The 26,861-nt window shown below is 44.1% G+C and overlaps 1 protein-coding gene across 1 annotated transcript in view; it reads left to right on the forward strand.

The window, feature by feature from the left end:
* The first annotated feature begins 595 nt into the window (after window positions 1–595).
* vegfc (vascular endothelial growth factor c) overlaps window positions 596–26,861 on the forward strand; it is a 39,726-nt gene continuing 13,460 nt past the window's right edge. Inside the window, exons 1-3 of the mRNA XM_068592069.1 lie at window positions 596–726; window positions 20,968–21,193; window positions 21,782–21,972. Of these exons, the coding sequence (XP_068448170.1) occupies window positions 610–726; window positions 20,968–21,193; window positions 21,782–21,972 (534 nt within the window). The 5' untranslated portion in view covers window positions 596–609. The remainder of the gene's footprint in view (window positions 727–20,967; window positions 21,194–21,781; window positions 21,973–26,861) is intronic.

Genomic DNA, 26,861 nt, shown 5'->3' on the forward strand with positions numbered 1-26,861 from the left:
GTAAGTTCAATAACTGGATTTGATATAGTCTATATTAAATCAGACCCTGATGACACAGCGGGGTGTATTATCACTGGGTACATCAATGAAAATCGGTTGAGGGCCACTGCTCTACAAGAACGTCCTATCTAGCCCTGACTAAAAAAAAGTGCTCAGCTGTAGGCTTTTACTTTGAAGGCGCGTTTTACGCGTCAGGCTCGGACCCACCGGATTGATCCGTTTCCATATGACCGGGCACACATCCTGCTGCCCCTCTGCGGAACGAGTACTGGACCTTGACACGGAGACAAAGGAGAGAGGGAGAGAGAGTGTGTGAGAGAGAGAGAGAGAGAGAGAGAGAGAGAGAGAGAGAGAGAGAGAGAGAGAGAGCGAAAGAAACAGAGAGAGAAATAGAGAGAGAGAGAGAGAGAGAGAGAGAGAGAGAGAGAGAGAGAGAGAGAGAGAGAGAGAGAGAGAGAGAGAGCGAGAGAGAGAGACCACATGAAAGAGAGTTATCAGCGGCAGACGGAGCGGCAGCGCAGAGACGGCGCAGGTTGTTTTTTTTTTTTTTTTTTTTTTAACTTTCTCTTCATGCTTCTCGGATCATAAACCCGTGAGGACTTTATCGACATGCACCTCCTGGGAGTACCTCTTTTACTGGCCTACCTGCTCTACACCAACCTGGCCAGCGACTTAAGCCACCACGACTACGATGATTACTACGAGCACGAGCACATGCACGAGCCGGTGAGTGAGAGGAAGCACGTTGGCAGTGTGGTGGAGTGAGGTGAGCTGATGTGAGGTGATGTGAGGTGGAGTGATGTGAGGCGGAGTGATGTTTTGTGAGGTGGAGTGAGGTGAGGTGGAGTAATGTGAGCGAGAGTGATGTGAGGTGGACTGATGGGATTGGTGAGGTTGGACTTATGTGAGTGGTTAGGTGGAGTGATGTGAGCTGGAGTGAGGGGAGGTGGAGTGATGTGAGGTGGAGTGATATGTGAGCTAGAGTGAGGGGAGGTGGAGTGATGTGAGCTAGAGTGATGTGAGGTGGAGTGATATGTGAGCTAGAGTGAGGTGGATTTATGTGAGTGGTGAGGTGATGTGAGCTAGAGTGAGGGGAGGTGGAGTGATGTGAGCTAGAGTGATGTTAGGTGGAGTGATATGTGAGCTAGAGTGAGGTGGACTGATGTGAGGTGGTGAGGTGGAGTGATCAGAATCAGAAACCGTTCATTTGCCAGAAATGTTTTCACAAACAAGGAACTTTCTTTGGCTGAAGTTGCAACATTAGATATGAGACACCAGATGGGACAAATGACAACAACAGTTAAATGTGTATTACACCAAGTATGAGGTAACGACAAAGTGCTCAGACAACAAATAATGCCAAAGTGTCAAAGTGTATGTTAAAGTGACATGTGTTCAGGCCAAAGTGTGTGTAAAAGTGCTAGAGTGAGGTGAGGTGGAGTGATGTGAGCTACAGTCATGTGAGGTGGAGTGATGTCAGCTAGAGTCATGTGAGGTGTAGTGAGGTGAGCTGGATTGAGGTGAGGAGTGAGGTGAGCTAGAGTGAGGTGAGGTGGAGTGATGTGAGCCAAAGACATGTGAGTTGGTGAGCTGGAGTAATGTGAGCTAGAATGAGGTAAGGTGAACTGATGTGAGGTGGAGTGAGGTAAGGTGCAGAGGTGTGGTGGAGTGAGGTAAGGTGCAGAGGTGTGGTGGAGTGAGGTGAGGTGTGGTAAGGTGTGGTGAGCTGAAGTGATGTGAGCTAGAGACATGTAAGTTGTTGTAAGAGGTCTAGTGAGGTGGACTGATGTGTGGTGAGGTGGAGTGAGGTGAGGTGCCGCTGGCTGCTTCTGCCTGCCTGCGTGCTGTCAGCACCAACATGCGCTTTGAGAGTTCACCTGATCTTGCCAGCAAAGGGTCCAGCAGACCTGTTCGGGACCTTGCAGTCTAAATGAGATAAAACCTGGTCCCTGCCTAAGTACTGTAGGAGACTCCTGATGGAGACGCTCATGTTTTACATGTAGAAAACATGCGAAACATCGAAACGACGAAAAATTGAAACGGCATAGTATCATGATATTTTGTGTGGCAATATTGTATCGATACACAGAAGCCAGGTATCGATCTTATATTATATCAATTATAAACTTTTTAGTCCTATAATAATAAAATCAATTGCTTTTTCAGCCCACTAGATGGTGCTGTGGTGTTTTTGGCAAGGTCAGCAGAGGTCCCGGATCAGCGTGATTGGTAGGAATTTGGTCAAAACTAAAATGGAGACAACGGAGAAAGAAATTAGAAATGTGGCATACACGTTTTCATCAAACGTCTGGACTTCATGCTGCTGCACAGCTGCTGCACGGCGCACAGGACAACATTCATGACAGCGCTGGTCGACAACGTAAAAAAAAGAATAAAACAAACTGGCTTCTGGTCCCTTGTTGCGGTAATTTTATGGTTGAATAAAATGTTAAAAATTGCAATAATCTATACATCAATATATACGAGCCCAGGAATGAATGCAGCACACACACAACTTCTCTTTGGCTGCACCGTGTGTAACTGTTTATTTCCGCTCACCAAACATTTCTCTTGGTGACACTAACAGCGGGTCACCTTTAACCAATCAACACCCATTCATTACTATGGGTATGATACCTGCTTTTAAAGGGGCAGTCACCCATATATTCAGCCATCCAACTAGACCAGTGGTTCTCAAACTTTCGCTTCACTCTAGAGGAAGAAAAATGTTCGGGCCCCACTGCCCCAACAATATTGGAACAAAATGGTCCAACTTTTTGAGACTCCTCCATCGTGCTTTTTTTTTTTTCAATTAATAGATTAAAGAAAATTGAAATCCCTTTCAAGTAAACCAGATTGCTCCATCTGACAAAAACTAACGACATGTGCAATCACTTTGTTAAAACGATGCAAATAAAGTTATATATGTGCAAAAAATAACTCGTATTTGGCAAAAAAGATGACCAAGAAAGCCGTTTGGACCCCTGTTTTCTCCCCATTATTTTATTTGGAAGTGTCCTTGAGCAAGACACAGAAGCCCCAGAGCTTCAAACCAGCACACTGCTCCTTTACTAAGGATGGTAAAATGCAGAGAATAATGTCCCCACTGTGGGATTAATAAAGATTATTTATTATAAAAAATGTGAAAAGGATTTTTTTTTTAGGAATCTACATCTCCCCCCTGCGCCCCACCTGTAATACCTTGGCGCCCCACTAGAGGTTCGCGCCCCACAGTTTGAGGGCCACTGCACGAGACCTTAGTGAATTATGTCCAAGTCCACTACATACGTCTCCCCAGAATTCACCCAGTCTAGGGAAAAAAGAAAAAGACAGAAAAACAAATCAAAGTCTCGGGGCCCGAATCAAACGACCTGCCCGGCTCCGCTTTGCTGGGGGCAGAAGCCAAAGTGGGGAGCTTCCGAGCACAGCCGCGCAATATTGTTGGCTGGCCGAAAAAAACTTATCTGCCTCCTCGGCCAGCTCCCGAACATCCGTAATGTTGGTGTTGGCCAAAGCGGACCGCACTTGCAACGGCAGCTGCTGCATAAACAGTTCAATGAACAGAACAGAGCAGCCGGAGAGCTCGCTCGGGTTCAGACAGTTCGAAAGCCTTCAACTGGTGGTCTTTCAGGGAAGCGTATTTGCTGCTCCCTAAGGGGTTTCGAGTATGCTCACCACTCTGCCCGCTGTAGAACTGCTAAGAGCCGCTACGACATAGTAATATTTCGTAGCGTCCGCGGAAATGTCTCTGAGCGCGAACTGCGCTTTGGCTCTCGCGAACCAAACCGCTGCATGTGCCTCGCACAACTCCAGTAGCTTGAGCGAAGCTTCGTGCGTCGTCATGCTCGTCTCTGGAAATGGTTGGTCCTGGTCTAGATGTGCTGGCTTAAGGCGATCAACCGACACATGAGCAAGTTTACCGCCAATGTCCACTTTGAATCTTTTGTCCCCAGTCTCTACCATGCGAAACGGGCCTTCGGAAGAAGTTATGTCCAAATCCACTACTAATATATCAATATATCAGAGTATCGTGATAATATTGTATCGTGGGACCTCTGGTGATTCCCACCCCTATTGTGTGTGTATATCAGTGGCAGTGGCAGGGCCAGCTAGGCCTTTTCTGCTAAGCAGAATCAAAAAGTTATACCTATTTTATAATAAAAAAATAAATAAATGTCATAATTAAAAGTTATATATATATATTTTATAATGTAATAGTTTTTCACAAATACACTACATGTATTATAATTATGTTCTTATTGAGCAGCTTCTGTCTCCTGTCTGTGCTTTCTGTTTCTGTAGCCAGCTTGATGCACGCTCCTTAACGCTCTATGACCAATCACGTCACCTCTGTCTTTCTCTATGTATCTCTTTCTTCTCCCTGGCCAATTCCATTCTCCACCCTTACAGATTCACGGACTTTGAGGCGCGCTCCTGTAAAGCCCTTGAGGGTTTAGGGTGTCCCATTATCAAATTGTGGAGTGCCTGAGGGATCAAACAATTAGTTTTGACAAAAAAAAGTTTACGCCATCAAGCCCTCACAGACTGCTACACTCAACCTCTCAGCATCTGACGTCAGTGAGTCCCTGAGGGTTCAGGGCTTGAGGGTCTGGGTGGAGATTGGGATTGGGCCCCTTCTCTCTTTCCGCCGGTTAAACGACGAAGGTGACGCCTGCTAGCTGGTTCTGTCCTACTCACACTGAATGTGTAGGACAGAAATACCCAGCACCACACACTCCGGTACTTTGGGTAGCGCTGTATGCACCTATAGTCAAGTTGGTTGCGCTCTTTTAATTTGTAGAAGAAGAACAATTAATTGCATTGTGTGTTTATACTGTGTTGTGCTTATACGCAGGATCGATTACCAGCGGAATGTGTCTTATTTTTTAATTATTTATGTTGGTATGTTATGAAATTCTAAGTGTGACATAAAATAACCATACATGTTGTAAAACGTGTTTCCTTTCTCCAGCTCTTTGATTTTAACTACATAAATTATAAAAGTTATTGAGGGAAACAACAGATCAAATCTTTGAAGAACATAGTTTGTGGTCCTTTTTTTGTTCAGACCTACAATGAATGAACACACATTTTAATCAGATGGTGAATAAGAAAACACTAAAATATATAATGTTTATTTTGTGATCGTCTTCACTGTGCTACGGAACTCCAGCGATCAGTCCGCTCAGCTGCACCGTCCAATCAGATAACAGAGCTACAGTGAAGGGGTGCGTCGAGCGTTAAAACACTTCCTGGAAGTCTGTGGTCCTCCGATTTCCATCCTCGCTCGTCGCTCTTCCGAGCCGAATAAGAGCTTTGGGACGGCATTCAATATGGCAACGCAGAACCACTTCCGGTTCAGTTGAGGAGCGAGGAGATGGCAATTTAGAGACTTGGGACGCACCCTGTGTAACAGAAGACCGGACCCGGCGCGGCGGGGGCTGTTACCGTCCCGGTGGGACGGGGGCTGCTACCATCCGGGAACCAGCGGGACGGGGTCTGTTACCGTCCCAGACCTCGGTGTGATGCGGGCCGTTACCGGTACCTTCGGGCAAGCAGTCTTCAGACCGGCCCCGGGCCGTTACCGGCACATAAACCTCACACTGGCGGCCAAGCGGGCTTCAGACTGGCCCCATTACCGGCCTCACACTGCAACTTTTCTTTTCCGCCGCAGAGTTTAGAAATTTAAATATGCCTAAATTCAACGGGAAAGCAAGAAAACAATAACACAAGCACACAACTTTTTTTTCTTTCGCAAACTTCATGAAAGACGTGAATAAATCCTCTTCTCTTGTTGTCCCTTTCATTGGCAAAACAGCCAAGCTTTCCTCACACATTGTGTATTTGTAATAAACAATATAACTAAAATACGTGTATAAGCAACGTATCTGCGTACAATCAACGTATTTATAATACGTCAATCACAGACGTATTTGTAATACGTTAATCACCTAGTCAACGTAATTGAAAATACGTTTTAGGTCTGGGGAAATGTAATTTGTAGGAGACAGGGTTGGCTGGCCACAAGTCTGAGCGCAAAGTGCGCTTCTAGTGCAGGATGCAATGAAAACCTAGGATGGCTCTCTTTTCATGTTCATGGAGAATCGCTACGAATCCTTTGTTCTTCCCCAAGATACAGGGTGCATCATCAGTACAGACAGAAATAAGTTTATCCATCGGTAGTTTTTTTTCTTTCGCAAACTTCATGAAAGACGTGAATAAATCCTCTTCTCTTGTTGTCCCTTTCATTGGCAAAACAGCCAAGCTTTCCTCACACATTGTGTCACCTGCAGCATACGTGGCAATTATACTGCACTGAGATAGATGGCTAACGTCTGTTGACTCATCTTGTAGGTCCCTGCGTTTATGTCCTTAATTTGTGTTTCCTCGACTTGATTTGCCATCGTGATGCTACGATCGTGAATAGGTCTTGCTGACAGAGGCATGTCTTTTATCCGTTTTATTATCTTGTCTTTATTTGGGAAGTCATCAAACAGTTCATTGGCCGCATCAAGCATGAATGTTTTGGCATACTCGCCATCTGTGGATGGCTTTCCATTCCTTACTGTTGCCAAAGCACCCGCAAAGCTAGTGGAATTCTCGTCACCTTGCTTGGTCCACACACATAGTTGCTGCTGACTCGTCTACACTCTCCGCTGTAGCTCTTCGCATGCCTTTTTCCTGTTGCCCTCCGTTAGATATTTTGATGCAAATGAAGCATAGTGCATATCGAAGTGCCGCTTTATATTTGACCGTTTCATCGATGCAATTTTATCATTGCATACTAGAAATACCACAGATCCTGCTCTCTCCACAAATGCAAAATCCTCTGTCCACGCAGCCTGGAATGCATCGTCTTTTTTCATTTCGCCATCTTTTCCGTTACAAGATTTGAAGCGGATAAACTAGTTGGCTATCTGATAAAATAGATTTCTTCACCTTTACATGCCCGTGAAATGCTCCCGAGCCATTAGTCTCCGACCCGTGAAATGTATCTTCAAAACTAATTTCTGTTTACTTTAAAATGACACAGTCTTATTAAGCTATATCACAAGTATTTTAAAATCAGTTCAAAACTTTTTTTTTCATGTTTTTAAATTATTTCTTTTTAACTCAACATTGTCTGGGAGTCTTTTCTGTTCATCACCTGTTCAGGTTTGTTTAGTCTTAGCTCCTCCTGCTGACCTCTGGGCCTGTGAGGTCACAGACACAGTGGGCCACGCTCTGAGCTGATCTTTTTTTTTTTGCTATTTAGAGGCTTGTATGAAATCCATCTGTCAAGTCGTATGGTAAAACTTGGATTGGTACACCATTGAAATTCACTTTTCTTTCATGTCCTGCCAGCACAGCAGATTTGAATTGAACTCAATCGCTGTAGAATAATAGAGGAAGGGAAAGAGGGAGGAGCAAGGGGGGATTAGGAAAGAGTGCTTTCAAATTAGCCAAAGAAAAGAACTAATGAAGCAGGTGACAGAGTGTGGCTGCGGTCGAATAGTCCTTTTTTGTTAGGAACCTTCCTAACTGAGGGAAATGACCCGGAATTACCTAAGTGGCCGCCATGATAAGTGCCAGTCGAATTCTCTAAACGCAAAGGAAAGGAGCTTCATGCCTCCTAACTTAGCTCCTTTAGCTTAGGAACCACTGGACCTTCCTTAACGAAAGGAAAGGAGATAATGCCGACCCACAATCCCTTGCGGCGGCAACATTTAAAGTGACGTTTCATTTGGCGTTCACAAGAGCAAACGATCATGACCGACAAACGCAGATCATGTAAATAATAAGTAGTGTAACTTGTAAATACTTTCAATAATCTGTTAACCAGCTGGAAAATTATGAACGTTACGTTGTCGTTGCTTAACACAACTGTAAAGTGATCGAGCTGCTGTAAAGTGATGATACAGCTACATTTGAAATACTCTGGCGTTGAACCAGAGCCCTCATTTTTTTATTTTACCTTAGTTACAGAAGCTTTAATGAAAGAGTTAAACCGGACGAGCTCTGCAGCCAGACTCTGTTTATGATTATCAGCTTTTTCATCAACTACTTTGTTACATTACAATAAAGCACTATCAAGTTGTGTTGTGTTTTTATAAGCGCCCGTTTCTCAATATGTGTGTCTCTCTGTACTTGATAAGAAAACTCACAGCTAAATCGTCCCTGCTCCCGGGAGCCAGCCCCCAAATATATTTGAGCCCCAGTGGATGTAAATGTAAGTAAAGGAATTGACAGGGGATGTTTAACAGTACATGTTTCTTGCAAGATAGCCATTATTGCAGGCTAAATATCCTCTCTGTACTATTTAGGATTTCAGAGAGTGTAACGTCTCTCTTTTGTTAGTGGCTTTGTTCATGCTTTAATAGTCACTATAGTGACCATACCCTCACCATGCCCCCACCATGCCCTCACAATGCCCCTCGCGCCCATTATCGGATACAGAATTATAGTTTTGTTTCTTTGTTATCTCCACAATCACATTGTTGATTAACTTTATTTCATGTTGCTACAATACTGCAACCCTTTTGAGAAGACATTGGCTCGCTACAAAATAATAAAAGTAACCCTCCAACGACTCGCTGGTCGGGGTCGGGTGCATTGCAGACCGGGCGGCAGGCCAGGCGGAAGACCTGGGCGAGCCGATCGCCGGCAGCATGGACTAGCTCTAGGGACATGGAACGTCACCTCGCTTGCGGGGAAAGAGCCGGAGCTGGTGCAGGAGGTGGAGCGGTACCAGCTAGATATAGTTGGGCTCACCTCCACGCACAGCAAGGGCTCTGAAACCAAGCTCCTGGAGAAGGGTTGGACTTTGTCCTTTTCTGGAGTTGTCCAGGTTGAGAAGCGCCGGGCGGGAGTGGGGATACTCACGAGCCCCCGGCTGAGCGCCGCTATGTTGGAGTTTTTTCCGGTGAGCGAGAGGGTCACCTCCCTGCACCTCCGGGTTGTGGGGAGTAAGACCCTGACCGTTGTTTGTGCTTACGCACCGAACAGCAGCTCGGAGTATCTGGCCTTCTTGGAATCGGTTGGAGGGATCCAGCAGAGGGCGCCTCCCGCCGACTCCAAAGTTCTCCTGGGTGACTTCAATGGTCACGTGGGTAATGACAGAGAAACCTGGCGGGGGGTGTTTGGGAGGAACGGCTTGCCCGATCTGAACCCGAACGGTGTTCTGTTGTTGGACTTCTGTGCTAGCCACGGTTTGGCCATCACAAACACCATGTTCGAGCATAAGGTGGTTCATAAGTGTACTTAATACCAGAACACCTTAGGCCGGAGATCAATGATCGACTTTGTAATCGTATCATCTGATCTGCGGCCGTATGTCTTGGACACTCGGGTGAAGAGAGGAGCAGAGCTGTCAAATGATCATCACTTGGTGGTGAGTTGGATCAGATGGCGGGGGAGACGGCAGGAAAGACCTGGCAAGCCCAAATGTGTCGTGAGGGTGAACTGGGAATGTCTGGCTGAGGATCCTGTCCGGAAGGTCTTCAACTCCCACCTGCGCAAGAACTTTTCACGCATCCTGAGGGAGGTTGGAGACATGGAATCCGAGTGGACCTTGTTCAAAGCCTCTATTGTGGAAGCGGCCGCCAGGAGTTGTGGACGGAAGGTCGTCGGTGCCTGTCGCGGCGGTAACCCGAGAACCCGGTGGTGGATACCAGGGGTGAGGGAAGCCGTTAAGCTGAAGGAGGCCTTTCAGACCTGGTTGGCCCATGTGTCTCCTGAAGCAGCTGACGGGTACAGGCAGGCCTAGAGGGCTGCAGCTGCGGCGGTCGCGGATGCTAAAATTCGGGCATGGGAAGAGTTCGGGGCCGCCATGGAGAAGGACTTTTGGTTGGCCTTAAAGAGGTTCTGGCAAACCATCCGGCGGATCAGAAAGGGAAAGCAGGGCCTACCCCAGGATGTTCTCAGCGGGGGAGGGGAACTGCTGACTCGGACTGGGGACATCGGCAGACGGCGGAAAGAACACTTTGAGGAACTCCTAAACCCGGCCAACATGTCCCCTGGGGAGGGGGCAGTGCCTGAAGACCTTGGTGTGGGTGCACCCATATCCTTGGCAGAGGTCACTAAGGTAGTTAAAGAGCTTCTTGGTGGCAAGGCGCCGGGGGTGGATGAGGTCCGCCCTGAGATGCTGAAAGTGCTGGACATAGCTGGGCTGTTTGGCTGACACGCCTTTTCAGTGTCGAATGGGGGTCGGGAACAGTGCCCATGGACCGGGAGACCTGGGTGGTGGTTCCCATTTTCAAGAAGGGGGACCGCAGAGTGTGCTCGAACTATCGTGGTATCACACTACTCAGCCTCCCGGGAAAAGCTTATGCCAGGGTGCTGGAAAGGAGGCTCCGACCGCTCGGATTCAAGAAGAGCAGTGCGGATTCCGTTCCGGTCGTGGAACAGTGGACCAGCTCTTTACCCTTGCAGGACTACTGGAGGGGTCTTGGGAGTTTGCCTGACCAGTCTACATGTGCTTTGTGGACTTGGAGAAGGCTTTCGACCGGGTCCCTCGGGGGCTTTTGTGGGGGGTGCTGCGGGAGTATGGGCTGCCGGACCCGTTGGCACAGGCTATCCAGTCTCTGTACGCCTGCAGTAGGAGTTGCGTTCGTATCCTCGGTAATATGTCAGACACGTTCCCGGTGGGTGTTGGCCTCCACCAGGGCTGCCCTTTATCACCGGTCCTGTTCGTGACTTTCATCGACAGGATTTCTAGGCGCAGTCGGGGGGCGGAGGAAATCCGGTCCGGGGGCCTCGGGATCGCCTCTCTGCTGTTTGCAGATGATGTGGTCCTGTTTGCCTCCTCGGACCGTGACCTCCAGAATTCGCTGGGGCGTTTTACAGCCGAGTGTGAAGCGGGGGGGATGAGAGTTAGCGCCTCCAAATCTGAGGCCATGGTTCTCTGCCGGAAACCGGTGGATTGCTCCCTCCAGGTGGGGACAACATGCCTGCCCCAAGCAAAGGAGTTCAAGTACCTAGGGGTCTTGTTCACAAGTGAGGATTAAGTGAAGTGGGAGATCGACAGGCAGATCGGTGCGGCTACAGCAGTATAACAGGCGCTGTACCGGTCCGTCTTGGTGAAGAGGGAGCTGAGTTGGAAGGCGAAGCTCTCCATTTACTGTTTGGTCTACGTTCCAACCCTCACCTATGGTCACGAACTCCGGGTCGTGACCGAAAGAACGAGGTTGCGGATATGAGCGGCCGAAATGAGCTTCCTCCGTAGGGTGGCCGGGCTCAGCCTTAGAGATAGGAAAAGGAGCTCGGACATCAGGAGGGAGCTTGGAGTCGAGCCGCTACTCCTCCGTATCGAAAGGAGTCAGCTGAGGTGGTTTGGGCATCTAATCCGGATGCCTCCTGGACGCCTCCCATTAGAAGTTTTCCAGGCACGTCCAACTGAGAAGAGGCCCGGGGAAGACCCAGGACACGCTGGAGGGATTATATCTCCCGGCTGGCCTGGGAACGTCTTGGGGTCCCCCAAAACGAGCTGGAAAATGTTGCGGGTGAGAGGGAAGCCCACGTCGGTCTGCTGGGTGTGCTGCCACCGCGACCCGACCCCGGATAAGTGGCGGAAAATGGATGGATGGAAAAGAAGCTGCCTTATAAATATGCACAACTTGATATCGGGTTTGATCTGCTGAGGTCAGGGTTGTCCAAATACTAATATGTATATATATATATATATATTAATATATATTAATATATATATATATATATATTAATATATATTAATATATATATATTAATATATATATATATATATATATATATATATATATATATATATATATATATATTAGTGCTGTCAAATGATTAAAATATTGAATCACATTTTTTTTGCAGTGGGAGGGGCTTATCACTGCCACACAGGTGGTGCACTTTCCCCAACGGCGTAGTTCAGAGACCTGGGCGTCTTATGGCTCTCTCAGTCCATAAAAAATAAATAAGATGCACGCCATGAATGCAGTACAACGACACTGCTTTTACCTTTTAAGTGATTTATGTACGTGTGTGCGCTTCCAAAGCCTCACCGACAGGCATTGTTGACGACTTGCAGACTTGAGCCTGACCTGAAAGCATGTATTGTTTTGTAGTTTCTGTTCTCAGCGAGCAGCGGTGCTGCCGCAAACCACTTTGCCTCACAAAGCTCTAACAAGTGGTCAGTCTACTGGTGCCTTTCCTACACTGTGGTGCGCCGTGACCGGCTCTCGGTCGGCTTGGAAATGTTTAAGCCGAAGGTGGCTCCGGCGCGACTGTCCACCGGGGCGCACTAACCTCAGTGCGGCTTCGTATTCGCCAAGGCTTGGATCGACCCACGTAAAGGGCCTCAGGGGTCCGCGGCAATGTTGGCAATCCACCCGACCCGTCTTACAAAAAAAACGGAACCTAGGAGTCACCGTCTGATTCACGCACGCGCGAGTCAGAGGGTCTCTGAAACCCCTTGGCGCAATGAAAGTGAGGGCCGGCGTGTCAGGCGCTGCGTCATTGAGCTTTGCTCCGCGGGAGAGTCCGCTCTGGTGGTTGAAGTGGCTTCGTGGGTCGGTCCACGTCGGTCATCAGGAGTGTCTCCTTTTATTTTTTTCTTCTCGTGACCTTCCTCAATGCTCGTGGTGGTGCCGTGTGGCTCTGCGGGTTGGGTGTATGCTGTCCACACATGTATAAATGCGCCGTGTGTTCAGTGTGTCGGTTTGTGACAGTAACTCCAGGCATACTTCCCCCCCACCCCAGTCATTCTGTGATGTGGACTATACGGCACTTAATGAAGGCCGAGGTCTGAAACACACGCACACACACACACACACACACAGGGCAGGAATGGAGAGAGACAGGCAGCACTGAGCTTAATACTCAGAAACAAATAACAGGGTACTTGGATGGCAGTAGAAGTTATTTCCTTTACTTATCATATTATTCATAAATCCTTTCTGAAAATGATCACAAAGTAGAGAGACACAAGTTTATGTCAGCACACTACTGCCCTCGTGCCGTCGTTTCAGCTCAGAGTAGACTACTGCCCTTGTGCCGTCGCTTCAGCTACTCAGCATGCTTGTTCTGAGCCATGCTAGCAGCACGTATTCCTTGTTAGCAATCGTCTTTCACTTTGGAAAAAGGTGAGAAAGGTTTTTTTTATTATTAAATAAATGTTATGGAAAATAGATCAAATTTAAACATTCACGCTTGATCGGGAGACTTTCACCATAGAAATCTCCAGTCGATTTCATCTACAAACAGTTCAGGATGCATGATGACATTATAAAGCAAAAGCAACGTCCAGTCTCAAAGGAACCCAAAAGCACGACACATAGACAGATTAACGACAGTTTGTTTACTGCAGTTTAGGCAAGTTAAAAACCTGAAGATCAGTCACACTGGCAAACAAATCCAAAAAGTCAGAGGAATCCAAAAGCGAAATTAGAGTTGAGAACAGTAGCAAAGAATAGCGCTGAGAGCTTGGCAATCGGCAGGAAACAAGTGCAAGGGAGGGACTGAAGACGGGATGTGCTGCAGGAGAGATGGAGGGGAGCACCAGGTTAGGATCTGAAATGACATAGAGTTAGAAAACAATCTATGTGTGACATTTCAGATGGTAAAGAATACTACAGTCTGGTAGAAGTACTATTACCTTTTTTATTAAGCCATCCTATTTTCCATCCATGATCTTTTAAGATCATGTGTTCAATCATTTTAATAAACTGCAATTTAAATCAGCCTGCAGAGACTTGAAACAAATATTCAATTCAATGTATTGAGTATCGCCCAAAATCACAAATCACAACTTTGCCTCATTAAAGCTTCCCCCATTCATATAATGAGAGTAGGCATGATGAAAAAGTTAGATAGAATATAAACCTGTGCATTGATAGAGATATCACTGTACGTTGGCTGCTAAAGACAGGATCCGATCCATGGGACTGAATACTTAGTATGTTTGCTACATGCAATACCATATGGAGCAAGGAAGAAGAGGAAAAGGGAAACAGGGGAAGAGGGAGGGGCGCAGTAAGCAAGAGACAAAGAGGGTAGGAAGGTTACTCAAGCATTTATAGTAATGCGGGAAGTGGGACAGTTGGGGTGTGGTCCGGCTTCTAAAACTCTGAGAAAATACACAAGTTAATTTAGAACTATAGACGTCGATAGAGAGAGAGAGAGAGAGAGAGACAGAGAGAGAGAGAGAGATTTAATTATCTCTTACTAATAGCCTAACAGTAATAAGAGAAAGAGGCGATAGGTAAACATGTGATAGGTAATATGTGACTTGAGCCTGATGTGAAAGCACATATTGTTCTGCATTTTCTGTTCTCAGCGAGCAGCGGTGCTGCCGCGAGCCGCTCCACCTCACAAAGCTCTCACAGGCGGTCAGTCTACCAGCAGGCTCGTGCTGTAAGCTCAGTGTTCAGATTGAACATTAATCGCGCATGCGCAAAGCCACCGCTGATACATCATACCTGTCAGTTGTCCTTCACATCTTCACCTCATTTAACCAGACTTCAGTGCACTTGTTCAAGCTAACATAGACTGGACTTTTCATAGTGTAAGAAAAGCTGAACTGAACTGGAAAAGATTTAAAGCACTTATTACTGGTCTTTAACATACATCTTTAAGGTAAGCAACAGACTGAACATGGACAAAAGAAGGAGTGGCTTGTCCCTCACAGGGACCCTTACTACTGAACAGTACCTGTTCAGAGAAAAAAAAGAAAACATATTTATATACTATATATGTATGTATGTTAACTTGCTGTTGCTCCAGAGTGCCTTTTGTATTGTTCTGATAACAATACTTTAAAATAAAAGCGTGCAATGTACTAGATTTCGCTTAATTATTGAATTTGGCGCATAATGCGATTAATCACAATTAATCACAGAAAAGTCATGCGATTAATCAGCCCAGCCCTCGTAATTTGTGATAGGTAACAGGTGATAGGTAACAAATGATAGGTAATTTGTGATAGGTAACATATAATAGGTAGTAGGAAGGACATAGAAGGAGGGGGTGCAGTTGGGGGGCGCGGTTTAAATAGCACTCCACAATGAGAAGAAAAGAGTTTTTTGAGGAGAATATTCTAAAAAACAAAGCTTTATTTCCAGAACACATAGTGCTCAACAATGTCCAATAACAACTATCAATAAACTGTAACTCTGGGCATGAGAGGTTTAGAGCGGAATGGTTTAAGAAACATTGGGTTGGGTTTCAAAGCTTTACAGAATTAAAGAGGTGCCCACACCCTCACATGAAAGAGATTTGACGCAGAATGGATTCAGAAAGAGATGAATCACATTTTACATTGGGTGTGTGACGGAGTAGGCCCCACTACTTGGAAATAAATTCTCCTCCTCTCTTTCAAATTGGCAAACTTCTCAATAAGTCTCTGGTTAAAGTCAATCATGTCTGTGTCTTTTTCCATTAAGACCATGGCTAACGGGGAAATTATACTCTTGCAGCTACAACTGCGGCTGACCACGCAGTCCAATTGACGGACTCACTTTGGTTTATAGTTCCTGTGCGTTTTCCATACGCCAGAACAGTAGGTGGCGCAACGTCCGTTTAGAATGGACCTGCACAACGACGTTCACCAATAGCTCCCTCCAGGAATTCACCGCCATCGGCGTGTCTTATAATCCGTCAGACGGGTTATATAAATGCTCATATTTGCGGACATCTTCATCCAAAGTTCTTCAACAGGATCCATTGTTCGTGTTTCTGCTATAGCTTTTAAAAACAGCGGTATTATGCTATGAAACCGGAAATGCGAAACTCAGAAAGGATGTGGTTAGCGGACCAATCACAGTCTTGCGGGCTTGCGTTGCTTTGACGGATAGTCAGAAATTTGGGTTGACGCACGCAAGCACGCAAAATGGCCGATTTGACCACGCAAGGGCAGCCATGCTTGTCTTGCGTGCTTGCGTCTCTGCGTAAAACCAGAGTATAAATCAGCCTTTAGATATTCAGTCTCTTCTAAGTCATTGTGTTCCTGAGAAAGGTGTTAACTCTTTTCAGTGTTGAAAAACTTTCTCAGCCTCAGCAGTGGTCATAGGAATTGTGATGATGATTTTCAGAAGTGTTTGTGTCTCTCTGAAAATACCTCCGATGGATTATTTTCCATGAACAACTGTAAAAAATCCACAGCAGTACAACAGGATCGAAATTCCTCAGTGCCATAGATGAAGCTAAAGGGCGAATTATACTTTTGCAACTACAATTGCAGCTGACCACACGGTCGAATTGACAGACTCGTTTTGGGTTATAGTTCCCGTGCGTTTTCCATCCACCAGAACAGTAGTTGGTGCAACGGCCGTTTAGAGTAGACCTGCACACCGACGTTCACCGATATCTCCCTCCAGGAATTCACCACCATCTGCATGTCCTTATGTTCCGTCAGACGGGTTATATAAATGCTCATATTTGTGGACCTCTTCAGCCAAACGTTCTTCAACAGGATTCATTGTTTGTGTTTCTGCTGTGGCTTTTAAAAACAGCGGTATTATGCTATAAAAACGGAAATTCGAGACTCAGAAAGGATGTGGTTAGCGGACCAATCACAGACTTGCGGGCTTGCGTTGCTTTGACGGATAGTCAGAAATTTGGGGTGACGCACGCAAAATGGCCGATTTGACCATGCAAGGGTGTCATGCGTGCTTGCGTCTTTGCGTCTTTGCGTAAAACCCAAGTATAAATCAGCCTTAAGCTCTGACATCAGCTTACTTCCATTAAGCATCGGCTAGGCCTTCAATGTGATGGCCAGAGCAACTTCAGAGAATACATTGACTTAGCATTAAAACTGGGGGCCCGGCAGTAAGGTGGCACTAATGAGGTAGTCTTTGAAGGCAAAGTGTTCCCTGGTGTGTCCAAGTATGGTTTCACAAACCTACAAATATATATATATATATATATATATATATATCTATATATATAGATATATATATAGATATATATATATATATATATATATATATAGATATATATATATCTATATATATATCTATATATATATATATATATATATATATATATATATATAGAGAGAGAGAGAGAGAGAGAGAGAGAGAGAGAGAGAGAGAGAGACAGACAGACAGACAGACAGACAGATAAGTTGTGGGGAAATATCTACTACAAACAGGCTTCATACTACAGACAAAAGCCAACAATCAGAGTTGACAAAAACTATTTTTTGTGTGTCTTGATGGTTCATCAACATAGACAAAGGGCCAGGGGCCACCTTGATGGCTGTAGTCTGGTGCTATGGTCATATAGATGCTAATAACCTTTGACTTCAACCATTGTCGTGGTTGCAGACAAAAACTATTTTTTGTGTGTCTTGATGGCTCATAAACATAGACAAAAGGCCAGGAGCCACCTTGATGCTCTAGCCTTGGAGCTATGACACACACACACACACACTCACACACACAAACTAACTTGTTAGGGGTTGAATTGGTATTTTAGATAAAGTTATAGTCTGATATAATATCCACCCAAATCTAACAATGTCCAACATGTGTTCTGCTGTGGGAAAGATAAAACATTAAACTCTAACACAGACGTCTGCTGATTTTGACACTCACCTCTGCAGCAATCCATCCAAGCTCATCTTCCTTCATAGCCCGGCGCTTCCTTGGCTGCTCAGAGCCACTGCTTTGCTCCACCACCATTGCATTGATTGAATCTCTGTAAATAAAAATAAAAATAATTCACAAATCCTACTTGTCTTATTAGTATGGTTGATGTAAAAGACGAATGTTATGACAACAGACAGGGGAAACAAAAAAACACATTACTTACTTAGCATCCAGCTAACCAGGTCCGGTCAGCATGAAGGCTTGAGGAGAAGCTCCGGGTGTACGTCCTTCGTCAGTGCTTTGCTGCTGAATTTTTAAACATGGACGTCCGAGTTCCAACTCTTTCAGCCTCTTCTCGTCAACATCTGATCGTCAATTGAAAGGTGTTTCGCGTAGAGATACCACAGAGTTTTCAGTCGCCATACTAACATAATCAAAGTCTCTGCTCGCTATGTTGCTCGCGTAGATACGTAGGAGCTATATGGGATGTGAGGGAATGATAAAGGTCTTTGATTTGACGAATAGTCCAATCACTTTGAAATAAGAAACGATGTCATTGGCTAGAAGATTCAAGTTTCATCCACCAATGAGAATCTGTCCTTGCCGTAACGACCGTGAAATGTTTGCTCGCTGCCATAGACACACATTTGGCCGGCGCCCCTACGTGAGGGAGGGGCTTTTCTCAATGAGGATGAATGGCGATATATTATATTTGGTCACATGTAACTAAAGTGGTTGTTGACAGGGGTTTACGGTCTCCCACACACATTTCACGCGTCAACATGGTATATTTCTTATTACATTATTTGGTATGTAAGGTTTTAGACAGTTTATATTATTTCTTTTCTTATTTTTTTTCTTCATCACAACATTTTATTGACACACCGTCACTGCTTGTCACAGTTCAGCTATCACTCTCACCTGTCCACTCTGCCGCATCTTATCCCTCTGGTATAAAAGCCCTAACTTCACTGGGCCAGATTGTTCTCCACATTTATGCAAAACCCTCCAGCAATTACCCACCGACTGCTCTCCCGTTTCGACCTTGCCCGTTTCGACTTACCCGCCTGCCCTCTGCCCCAGAACACCGCCAAAGAATTCTAACCCCGACCACTAGAACTGCCTCAGCTCTCTCTGGTTCCTGTTGGCTTTTCCCCCGTAAGCAGATCCTGGACTGTTTGTGTGTTGAAAGTCTGCCTGGAATACAGCTTGTCAAAAGGATTCACTGGTTCTGTCGTACTGTTTCTGGGTCCCTGTTACACACCTATCACACAATACCTATTACCTGTCACATATTAACACTTACCTATTACGTACAGTAATACCTATTACATATCAACACTTACATATTACATACAGTATTACTTATTACCTATCACATATTAACACTTAACAAGCAGCCAATGTTCACAGCTTTTGTAGCACAAGTGATACATCGCTGGAGTAAGCCTTGGAATAATGACTAACGATAAAGGGAAGAAAATGCAAATGCATAATTACTTGGATTGGAATTAAAAAACAAACGTAACTAATAGAAGCGTTTTCCTTTTCTTATTGACAACATGTGTTGTAAAGTGTTGATAAAACTGATTTCATGTCAGTCCACTGAGTCCCCAATGAGCTCTGCAAAGCCTGGTCTGGTCTCTACAACAGGAAGCTGTAGTTCCTCTGTCACATGACTTCACAGTCCTATTTAGAGCTGCTGTGTTCTCTATTGTTTGCTCCGGCTTCTTTCATCCAATGTGACGGCGCAGAAACGTCTTTTTCCCATGTAAAGGCTGTGTGTGTGTGTGTGTGTGTGTGTGTGTGTGTGTGTGTGAAAACACCATTCCAAACACACAGGGGAAATGGAGACAGGACACATAGAGAAAGACAAACACACATATAGAAGGAGAGAGGAAACCGCGATAGGACATAAAAGAAAGAATTCAATGCTGAAAGAAACACATACACAAAATATGCATATGCGTATAGAAAGACTTAAATTAACTCATTGTTTAGAGACACCTTGTTTCTTATGGACGGGGTATGATGAACTAGATTCACTGAACATGTTATTATGACTACATGTGGAACACTGCCTTTTCGTGCTCAGAACCTCTCTACAATCCAATTTAGATCAAATGATGACACAATAATGTTTTTTTTTTCTATCTTGTTGGACATTCTTTGGGAACTTAATGTGGTTAACAACGTGAGAGCACACTGTGATTTATTAGCTGCACACTCTGGACCAACAAGTGGTGACATTTCTAAGAAGTAAGAACATGCACCTCGAGACACAGCAAATATCAGTGTCACACTCTACCACAAAAGGATAAAACAAACAAACCTACATTTGTTGTTCAGGTTGTAAAGTGAAAGTATAGGGTGGAAGCGTTGAGGCAGTCCAAAAGGATGAAGGGTACTGGAGTGTATGTAAATGAGTACCTGACAAAGAAAAATGCTGAAATAGCTTGAACAGGTCGTATCCTCAGAAAACAAAACACAATTCAAGTAACATGGGCAAGGAATGGAAAGGAGGGGCTTGGTAGTGCGGTGGTGAAGCAGGTCAGTGAAGTAGGAGGGGCCTGATTGTGTGATGGTGAAGCAGGTCAGTGAAGTAGGAGGGGCTTGGTAGTGTGGTGGTGAAGCTGGTCAGTGAAGTAGGAAGGGCCTGATAGTGTGGTGGTGGAACAGGTCGGTGAGGTAGAAAGGGCTTTATAGTGTGGTGGTGGAGCAGGTCGATGAGGTAGGAGGGGCCTGATAGTCTCGTGGTGGAGCAGATCAGTGAGGTAGGAGGGGCCTGATAGTGTGGTGGTGGAGCAGGTCGGTGAGGTAGGAGGGGCCTGATTGTGGAGGGCTTTGTGGGTGAGGAGAAGGATGCATACAGTATGTGTACATTGTGTGAGACATCCAACGCTCGGCTTGGTGTGCGGTCTTTAATGTACGGCTCCAGAAAGTCTCGTAAATAATTGAGTCCTTGTCGACAGAATCAATAGCGCTTGTACAGGAAGTCATCATGACTTAAGCTCGTACAGGAAGTCATCATGACGTGAGCTCATACAGGAAGTCATCATGATGTGAGATGGATATTGGTGATCTGGAAGAACTCTCTCCCTATAAAACTAATATAACTAATAACAATAATAATAACTTGCTTCGAGGAACCAAAAAGTCTTGTTGATGCACTCAAGACTTGGTGACATACTCAGGTCTTGTTGATATACTCAGTTCTTGTTGATATACGCAGGACTTGTTGTTATACTCAGGTATTGTTGATATACTCAGGACTTGTTGTGGTTATTTCCAGACTTGGAACATGGTTTTAACTAGGCAGGTAGCTTTGGGACGTGTCCTGCAGGGGCAGCAGAGTGTTTGTAGGCCAGTTAGTTGAGTACTGCTAAAGAAGACCAGCAATATGCTCAGTGAAGGTGTCGCTTGTCTCTTTCAGGACTCTTCCCCAAAGCCAGACATGGAGGAGAAGTTGCGTTCAGCTTCCAGTGTGGATGAACTGATGAGTCTTATCTATCCGTCTTACTGGGCCGCTCTGAAATGCAGATCCAAACTCTCTGCTGCCCCTCTCGCCTTCAAGCTCCAACCTCGCCGACTACGGCCGCTGGCTGATACAGAAGAGCCAACATTTGCTGCTGCATACTTCAACTTGGATGTCCTGAAAAGTATGTTTTTACTTTACTTTAATATATTTTTTTGAGGATTGGTCATCAACACAGCTCCCATCAAGGGAACCACACTGCATCTAAGGCTGTTGCTGTCCTTTCGATGACCTATCAGAGAATCAACTAATAAAGAGTGGCCCAAACATTTATTGATATGAAGTAATACTACATTCATGTTTTCTTCTGCATCAGTTAGAGCATCGCAGTAGACAGACAGGCTACATAGACACTATTTAGACTATGTACTTGAGTTTGAGGCCCAATTTTTTTTAGCTCTCCACAAAGTATCCGTACCTCTGCAAGGGATTCTATGTACATATATGTAAACATGCTAAATTTTAAATAATCTAACTATACCAACATCCATCGTGACATTGGCTCCACCTTGATATTGACAGTTTGGTGATGACCCACATTGTACAGTTTTGACTTGGCAACATTGAAATATACATAGACATATGTATATTCCACATGTTGCCAAATGTTTGTGTCTGTGTGTATTATATTTGTGTCTTTGTGCATTGCCATTCATGTGCTCAGCAGCTGTGTTGCATGGCTGTGGTGGTCTGACCTTCTGTGTGTGTGCAGGTATAGAGTCGGAGTGGAGGAAGACTCAGTGCATGCCCAGGGAAGTGTGTATCGACGTGGGCAGGGAGTTCGGGGCTCCCACCAACATCTTCTATAAACCACCCTGTGTGTCCGTCTACAGATGTGGGGGATGCTGCCACTCTGAAGACAAACAATGCAGGAATATCTCCACTGCTTACCTCAGCAAAACTGTAAGCAGTTTATTTTGTATTATTAAGGTCTGGCTCAAGCCTTTATTTATTTTTCATTTGTTTATTATGTTTTATTTTGTATTATGTCTCTCTCTCTCTCTCTCTCTCTGTCTCTCTCTCTCTCTCTCTCTCTCTCTCTCTCTATATATATATGTATATATATATATATATATATATATATATATATATATATATATATATATATATATATATATATATACACACACACACACACACACACACACACACACACACACACAGAGTGATCCGTCGTTTATCACGGGGATAGTTTCAAAAATAACCCGCAATAGACGAAATCCGTGAAGTATACATGCCGCAAAACCCCTAACCACACACTTTTATACACTTTTCTCGGACAGGCATTAACATTTTCTCACATTTCTCTCTTATTTAAACACTCTCAAAGTTCAAACTTTCGCAGATTTAAAAAAAATAAGGCCAAACATGTTTAACAAATTTAATTTAATGATCAATCTACGAGGTCCTCTGACCGTGCCTCTTTGCCGCTCCGTTATGGCGATGGACGACTGTATGTATGTATATATATATATATATATATATATATATATATATATATATATATATATTTATATGCTCTGCTCTCGTCTGTGCATTAAGGAGAATCTGCCTTTCAGCTGAAATCCTTAACTTTGCTAAAATACTCTTTGCTTTATAAGAAGTAACCCAGTTCCTCTTATATCAAAGAATATATCCTGCTGGAGTCAAATTGTATGTGTTAAAATGGGAGAAGAAATTATATTAGGCAACTGGTAGGGGGTGAGAAGGTGGGGCAATGAAACTCAGCTCAGCCGGAAGATGAAAAGAGACGCCCAGAGCTTCATCTGGGAATTCTGCTTCGAACGTGACCTTGTCTGGCCAAGAAAGGTCCTTGTCCGGTACAAGCGGTAAAAGGACCCAGTCTTTGCTCACGGCTCAAAGCATAACGATCGTGGTCAGGAATTTGCTGACGGAGTTCATCTAAGATATGTGGCCTATGAGTTCTGCACTGGGAGAAAACAGGGTGTGTTGGTATGCCTTCCTGACAGCCATGTCGTCCGTCCAGTCCATCCTGTGAGTGTGAGATCCAAACAAGAGAAATAGGTGGATTGTTGGTGTGGCTGAAATGTATGCGTGGTAAACTAAAGTTTCAAATGTTGAATGGATCAAAATAACTTGCTAACTCTTTGTCCGGTTCTGCCAAGCTGGCCATCTGGCTGCCTGGAAGAATTGGGCCGGGGGTTCAGCTAGTAAGAACCCGGTGCACGTCATGAAGGGACTGTTGAAGGCCCAGCTCAGGCTCGAACTCGCCTAATACACGCCAATGGACCAACATACAGGCTTTCAGGGACAGATGGACAACGGGGAGCATTTTATGCTCAGTGGGGGATGAAGGAGAGCTTCTGAAATATTGAATGTTGTCCTTGTTCGGTGGCTAGTTTTGTTTGTTTGTTTGTTTTGCGGCATAGCACATTAGTCTTTTGGTTTAAATTAAGTCATTCAATTTTTTTTAGGATTCTGTCCCTAGTGGGTCGCGGACCCATTTTTACACGGCTTGATGTGTTGATGCGGTGTCACTGCCCTGATACGTTTTCCAACATGTCCTGACTTGACCCCATAGACATGGTCACTTGTATTTATCATTGGCTTATTCTGGTGGTCCATTTAACTTGATGAACACTTTTCCATTCCTTTTCCATGTTACTTGAATTGTGTTTTGTTTTCTGAGAATACGACCAGTCCAAGCTATTTCAGCATTTTTCTTTGTCAGGTACTCATTTACATACACTCCAGTACCCTTCATCCTTTTGGACTACCTTAACGCTTCCACCTTATACTTTTGATTTACAACCTGAACAACAATTGCAGGTTTGTTTGTTTTATCCTTTTGTGGTAGAGTGTGACACTGATATTTGCTGTGTCTCGAGGTGAATGTTCTTACTTCTTAGAAAATGTCACCACTTGTTGTTCCAGAGTGTGCAGCTAATAAAACACAGTGTGCTCTCACGTTGTTAACCACATTAAGTTCCCAAAGAATGTCCAACAAGATGGAAAAAAATCCATTATTGTGTCATCATTTAATCTTGATTGGATTGTAGAGTGGTTCTGAGCAGGAAAGGCAGTGTTCAACATATAGTCATAATAATATGTTCAGTGAATCCAGTTCATCATACCCCATAAGAAGTCCATAAGAAACAAGGTGTCTCTACACAACCAGTGTGGGTTCATTTCATGAGGGTCATTGCATAGAGAGCTAGATCAGTGGTTCTCAACTGGTGGGGTCGCAGACCCGTTTTTAATGGTGGCCTTTGCTTGGAAAATATATACTATATATATATATATATATATATATATATATATATATATATATATATATATATATATATATATATATATATATATATATATATATATATACATATATATATATAGTTGTTTTTTTTTAAATACTGTGATTTTATTTTGAAGCCACTTTTATGCAGCGCAGTGTCGTTTTTTTTCGCTGGGTCGTCCCGGCCATGTTTTCAGGTTGGGCCGACGGGCTTGGAGCCGGCCCACCTCCATCACCAGCCGGCCGTCCCTCTGACATCGCCGGCCCGACTACATTCTGTGCTTCAAAGAACGTGTTAAATTGACTCTCTAACTCAAAGCTCAGAAATCACTGACTGAGTTTTATACTACTCGTGATCTGTATTCACACTTATCATTTCTATACCCGCATGCAACACTTCTGCGATCTGTATTCTTATTGGCGATTTTAGGAGATTCTGCCTTGATTTTAATCCAGAACATCGGCACTCTGGCAGACTTGAAACGTACATTTAAGTTTAATTTTTGGGGTATAGTTCTCACGTAGCCTCTGACATGTGTCAAGAGTAAGAGGCTCAGACGCACAGACGGATGTATCCGGTCACTTTTTCAAAATAAAACCAGCCTTGTTTTTTTTTAATTTTCTTTTTTTTAATTCTTTCTGTGCTGTTCGATACCAAGGGGACGTTGAGTCACTCGCTCACAGACAAAGACGTTTTTGAGCGTGATTCAACTACATGGCACCAAAATGTAAATCCTTTAAAGGAGTATACTGATATTGTTTCTTATTCACATATGACTATTATGCACCCGGGCAGCAGAGTTAGTTTAGGTTCTGTTACTTATCTTATTGTTATTTTATGCACCTTCAACACCCCTACACACACAACCAGCATGTAACACTACTGTCGCTATACTATCTCAGGTTCAAACTGCACCATCTTTTCATTAAATAAATTGGAGATGTTAAGAATGTTCCTCGATTGAATTAAGGGTGTCATAAAGGGTGATGGTGGGTCCCGGAGCCAGACCAGTTGAGAACCACTGGTCTAAAGTATTGTTGTGTGTATAGTTATTTGTGAATAAGAGTGGATAAGACACATTTTACAAAAGGTTTAGTGTGGCTCATGTGTTATGAATATGTACCCAAATTAAAAACTAAAAACCCACAAATAAAAGTTAAATGTTGGGGTCCAGCACTATTCACTCGTATATGGGTGGCTGAAAATGATTTTATTACCGTTGTTGTGTCCTCCACAAAAAGAGCATACATTGTCTTTAAAAAAGCAAACATCTTCAAAAAGTCAGTTAAATAGCAGACTAAAAAGTCAGCCTTGTTGCACAATAAGAAAATTGGACAAAGGTGTTTAAATAATTCTTGGACTAAAGGTGGAAGAAACTTCATACAGCAGCCACCCGTCAGTTGAGGTAAGACACAATGAGGCCAAGGTTGAGGCTTTGGCCTGGCAGCAGTGACAGAGCTGTGAGTCTTCTTGAGGTCTCAAAACACATTCTTTCACTCCGCTGCTTTTTCCAAACTGCTATTTTTGGCTGCAATATCAGACTACTGGCCAGAGTAAGAGATTTACATAAGCTTCATAGTACGTCATTCAAATAATGGTTGACTCTTTAGACAATTTACACTTTAACTGATGTCATTGACTTCTAGTATATGATTATTTCAAAATGGATGTAAGGAAAGGTGAAGAGCCAAATGTGGTTGTTTCTTTAAGAGCGTTCTGTGGTTTGTTTCGTCATCCTGAAAGTTTCATTGTACTGATTTACTTTGGCGCTGCCTTGAAGCAGCTGGCAATCATTGAGAGCTTTTGACACGTAGCAGGTAATAGAAGTTTGCTAAACTGTATAATTTACATTTTGACTGACTGTAAGTGTCTTTAAGCATTTATGTCTGTCTGGTCTCTACATAAGGGTTCAGCTCAACACCAGCACTCTAAAATCTATTTTCACTCTAAAGTGTCTCACTTGTTCTCTTTCATATTGTGAATGATGTGTCCTGGTGTTGTCATAGTTGGCTGCGTTACCTTTAATACATCACATATGCTATATTAGAGATATTTTATTTTTTGCTTAATGAAGCCCAACAATGGTAATGTCAGCTGGCTGGCCCCTCCTCCTAACGTTCCGGTCCATTGCAAGAGGTCTTCACAACTGATTGCCAGATGGCAGATACATTGGATGTATATATTCACGATCCCTAGACAATTAATCCTTTTCAATGACTTTTTCACTATTCCATTGGCCCATCGAGCAGGATTTCCATACTCACCAACAATATCAGGCAACCTGGCTTGAAATGTTGTGAGCACATTCATGCTCTTCAGAGGAATAACCCTTTCCATGTTTTGCCACAAAACAATTCCATCAGGAACGATTAAATAAAGTAGTCCTGAGAAAATAATATTAGCCAAACTGGCAGGCTACTCCTAAAAGCTCCAAAGACCCAGCATGGCTCGATCAATCATCAAAGAACAGTGAATAGCGTGTGGATAGTTTGAGGATAACAGAGGGTGTATCCCAGGACTTTTTGCGTCTCTTTATGA

Source organism: Clinocottus analis, unplaced genomic scaffold (assembly GCF_023055335.1).
Source record: "Clinocottus analis isolate CAN_PGR_092001 unplaced genomic scaffold, fCliAna1.0.p SCAF_26, whole genome shotgun sequence".
Classification (NCBI taxonomy): domain Eukaryota; kingdom Metazoa; phylum Chordata; class Actinopteri; order Perciformes; family Cottidae; genus Clinocottus; species Clinocottus analis.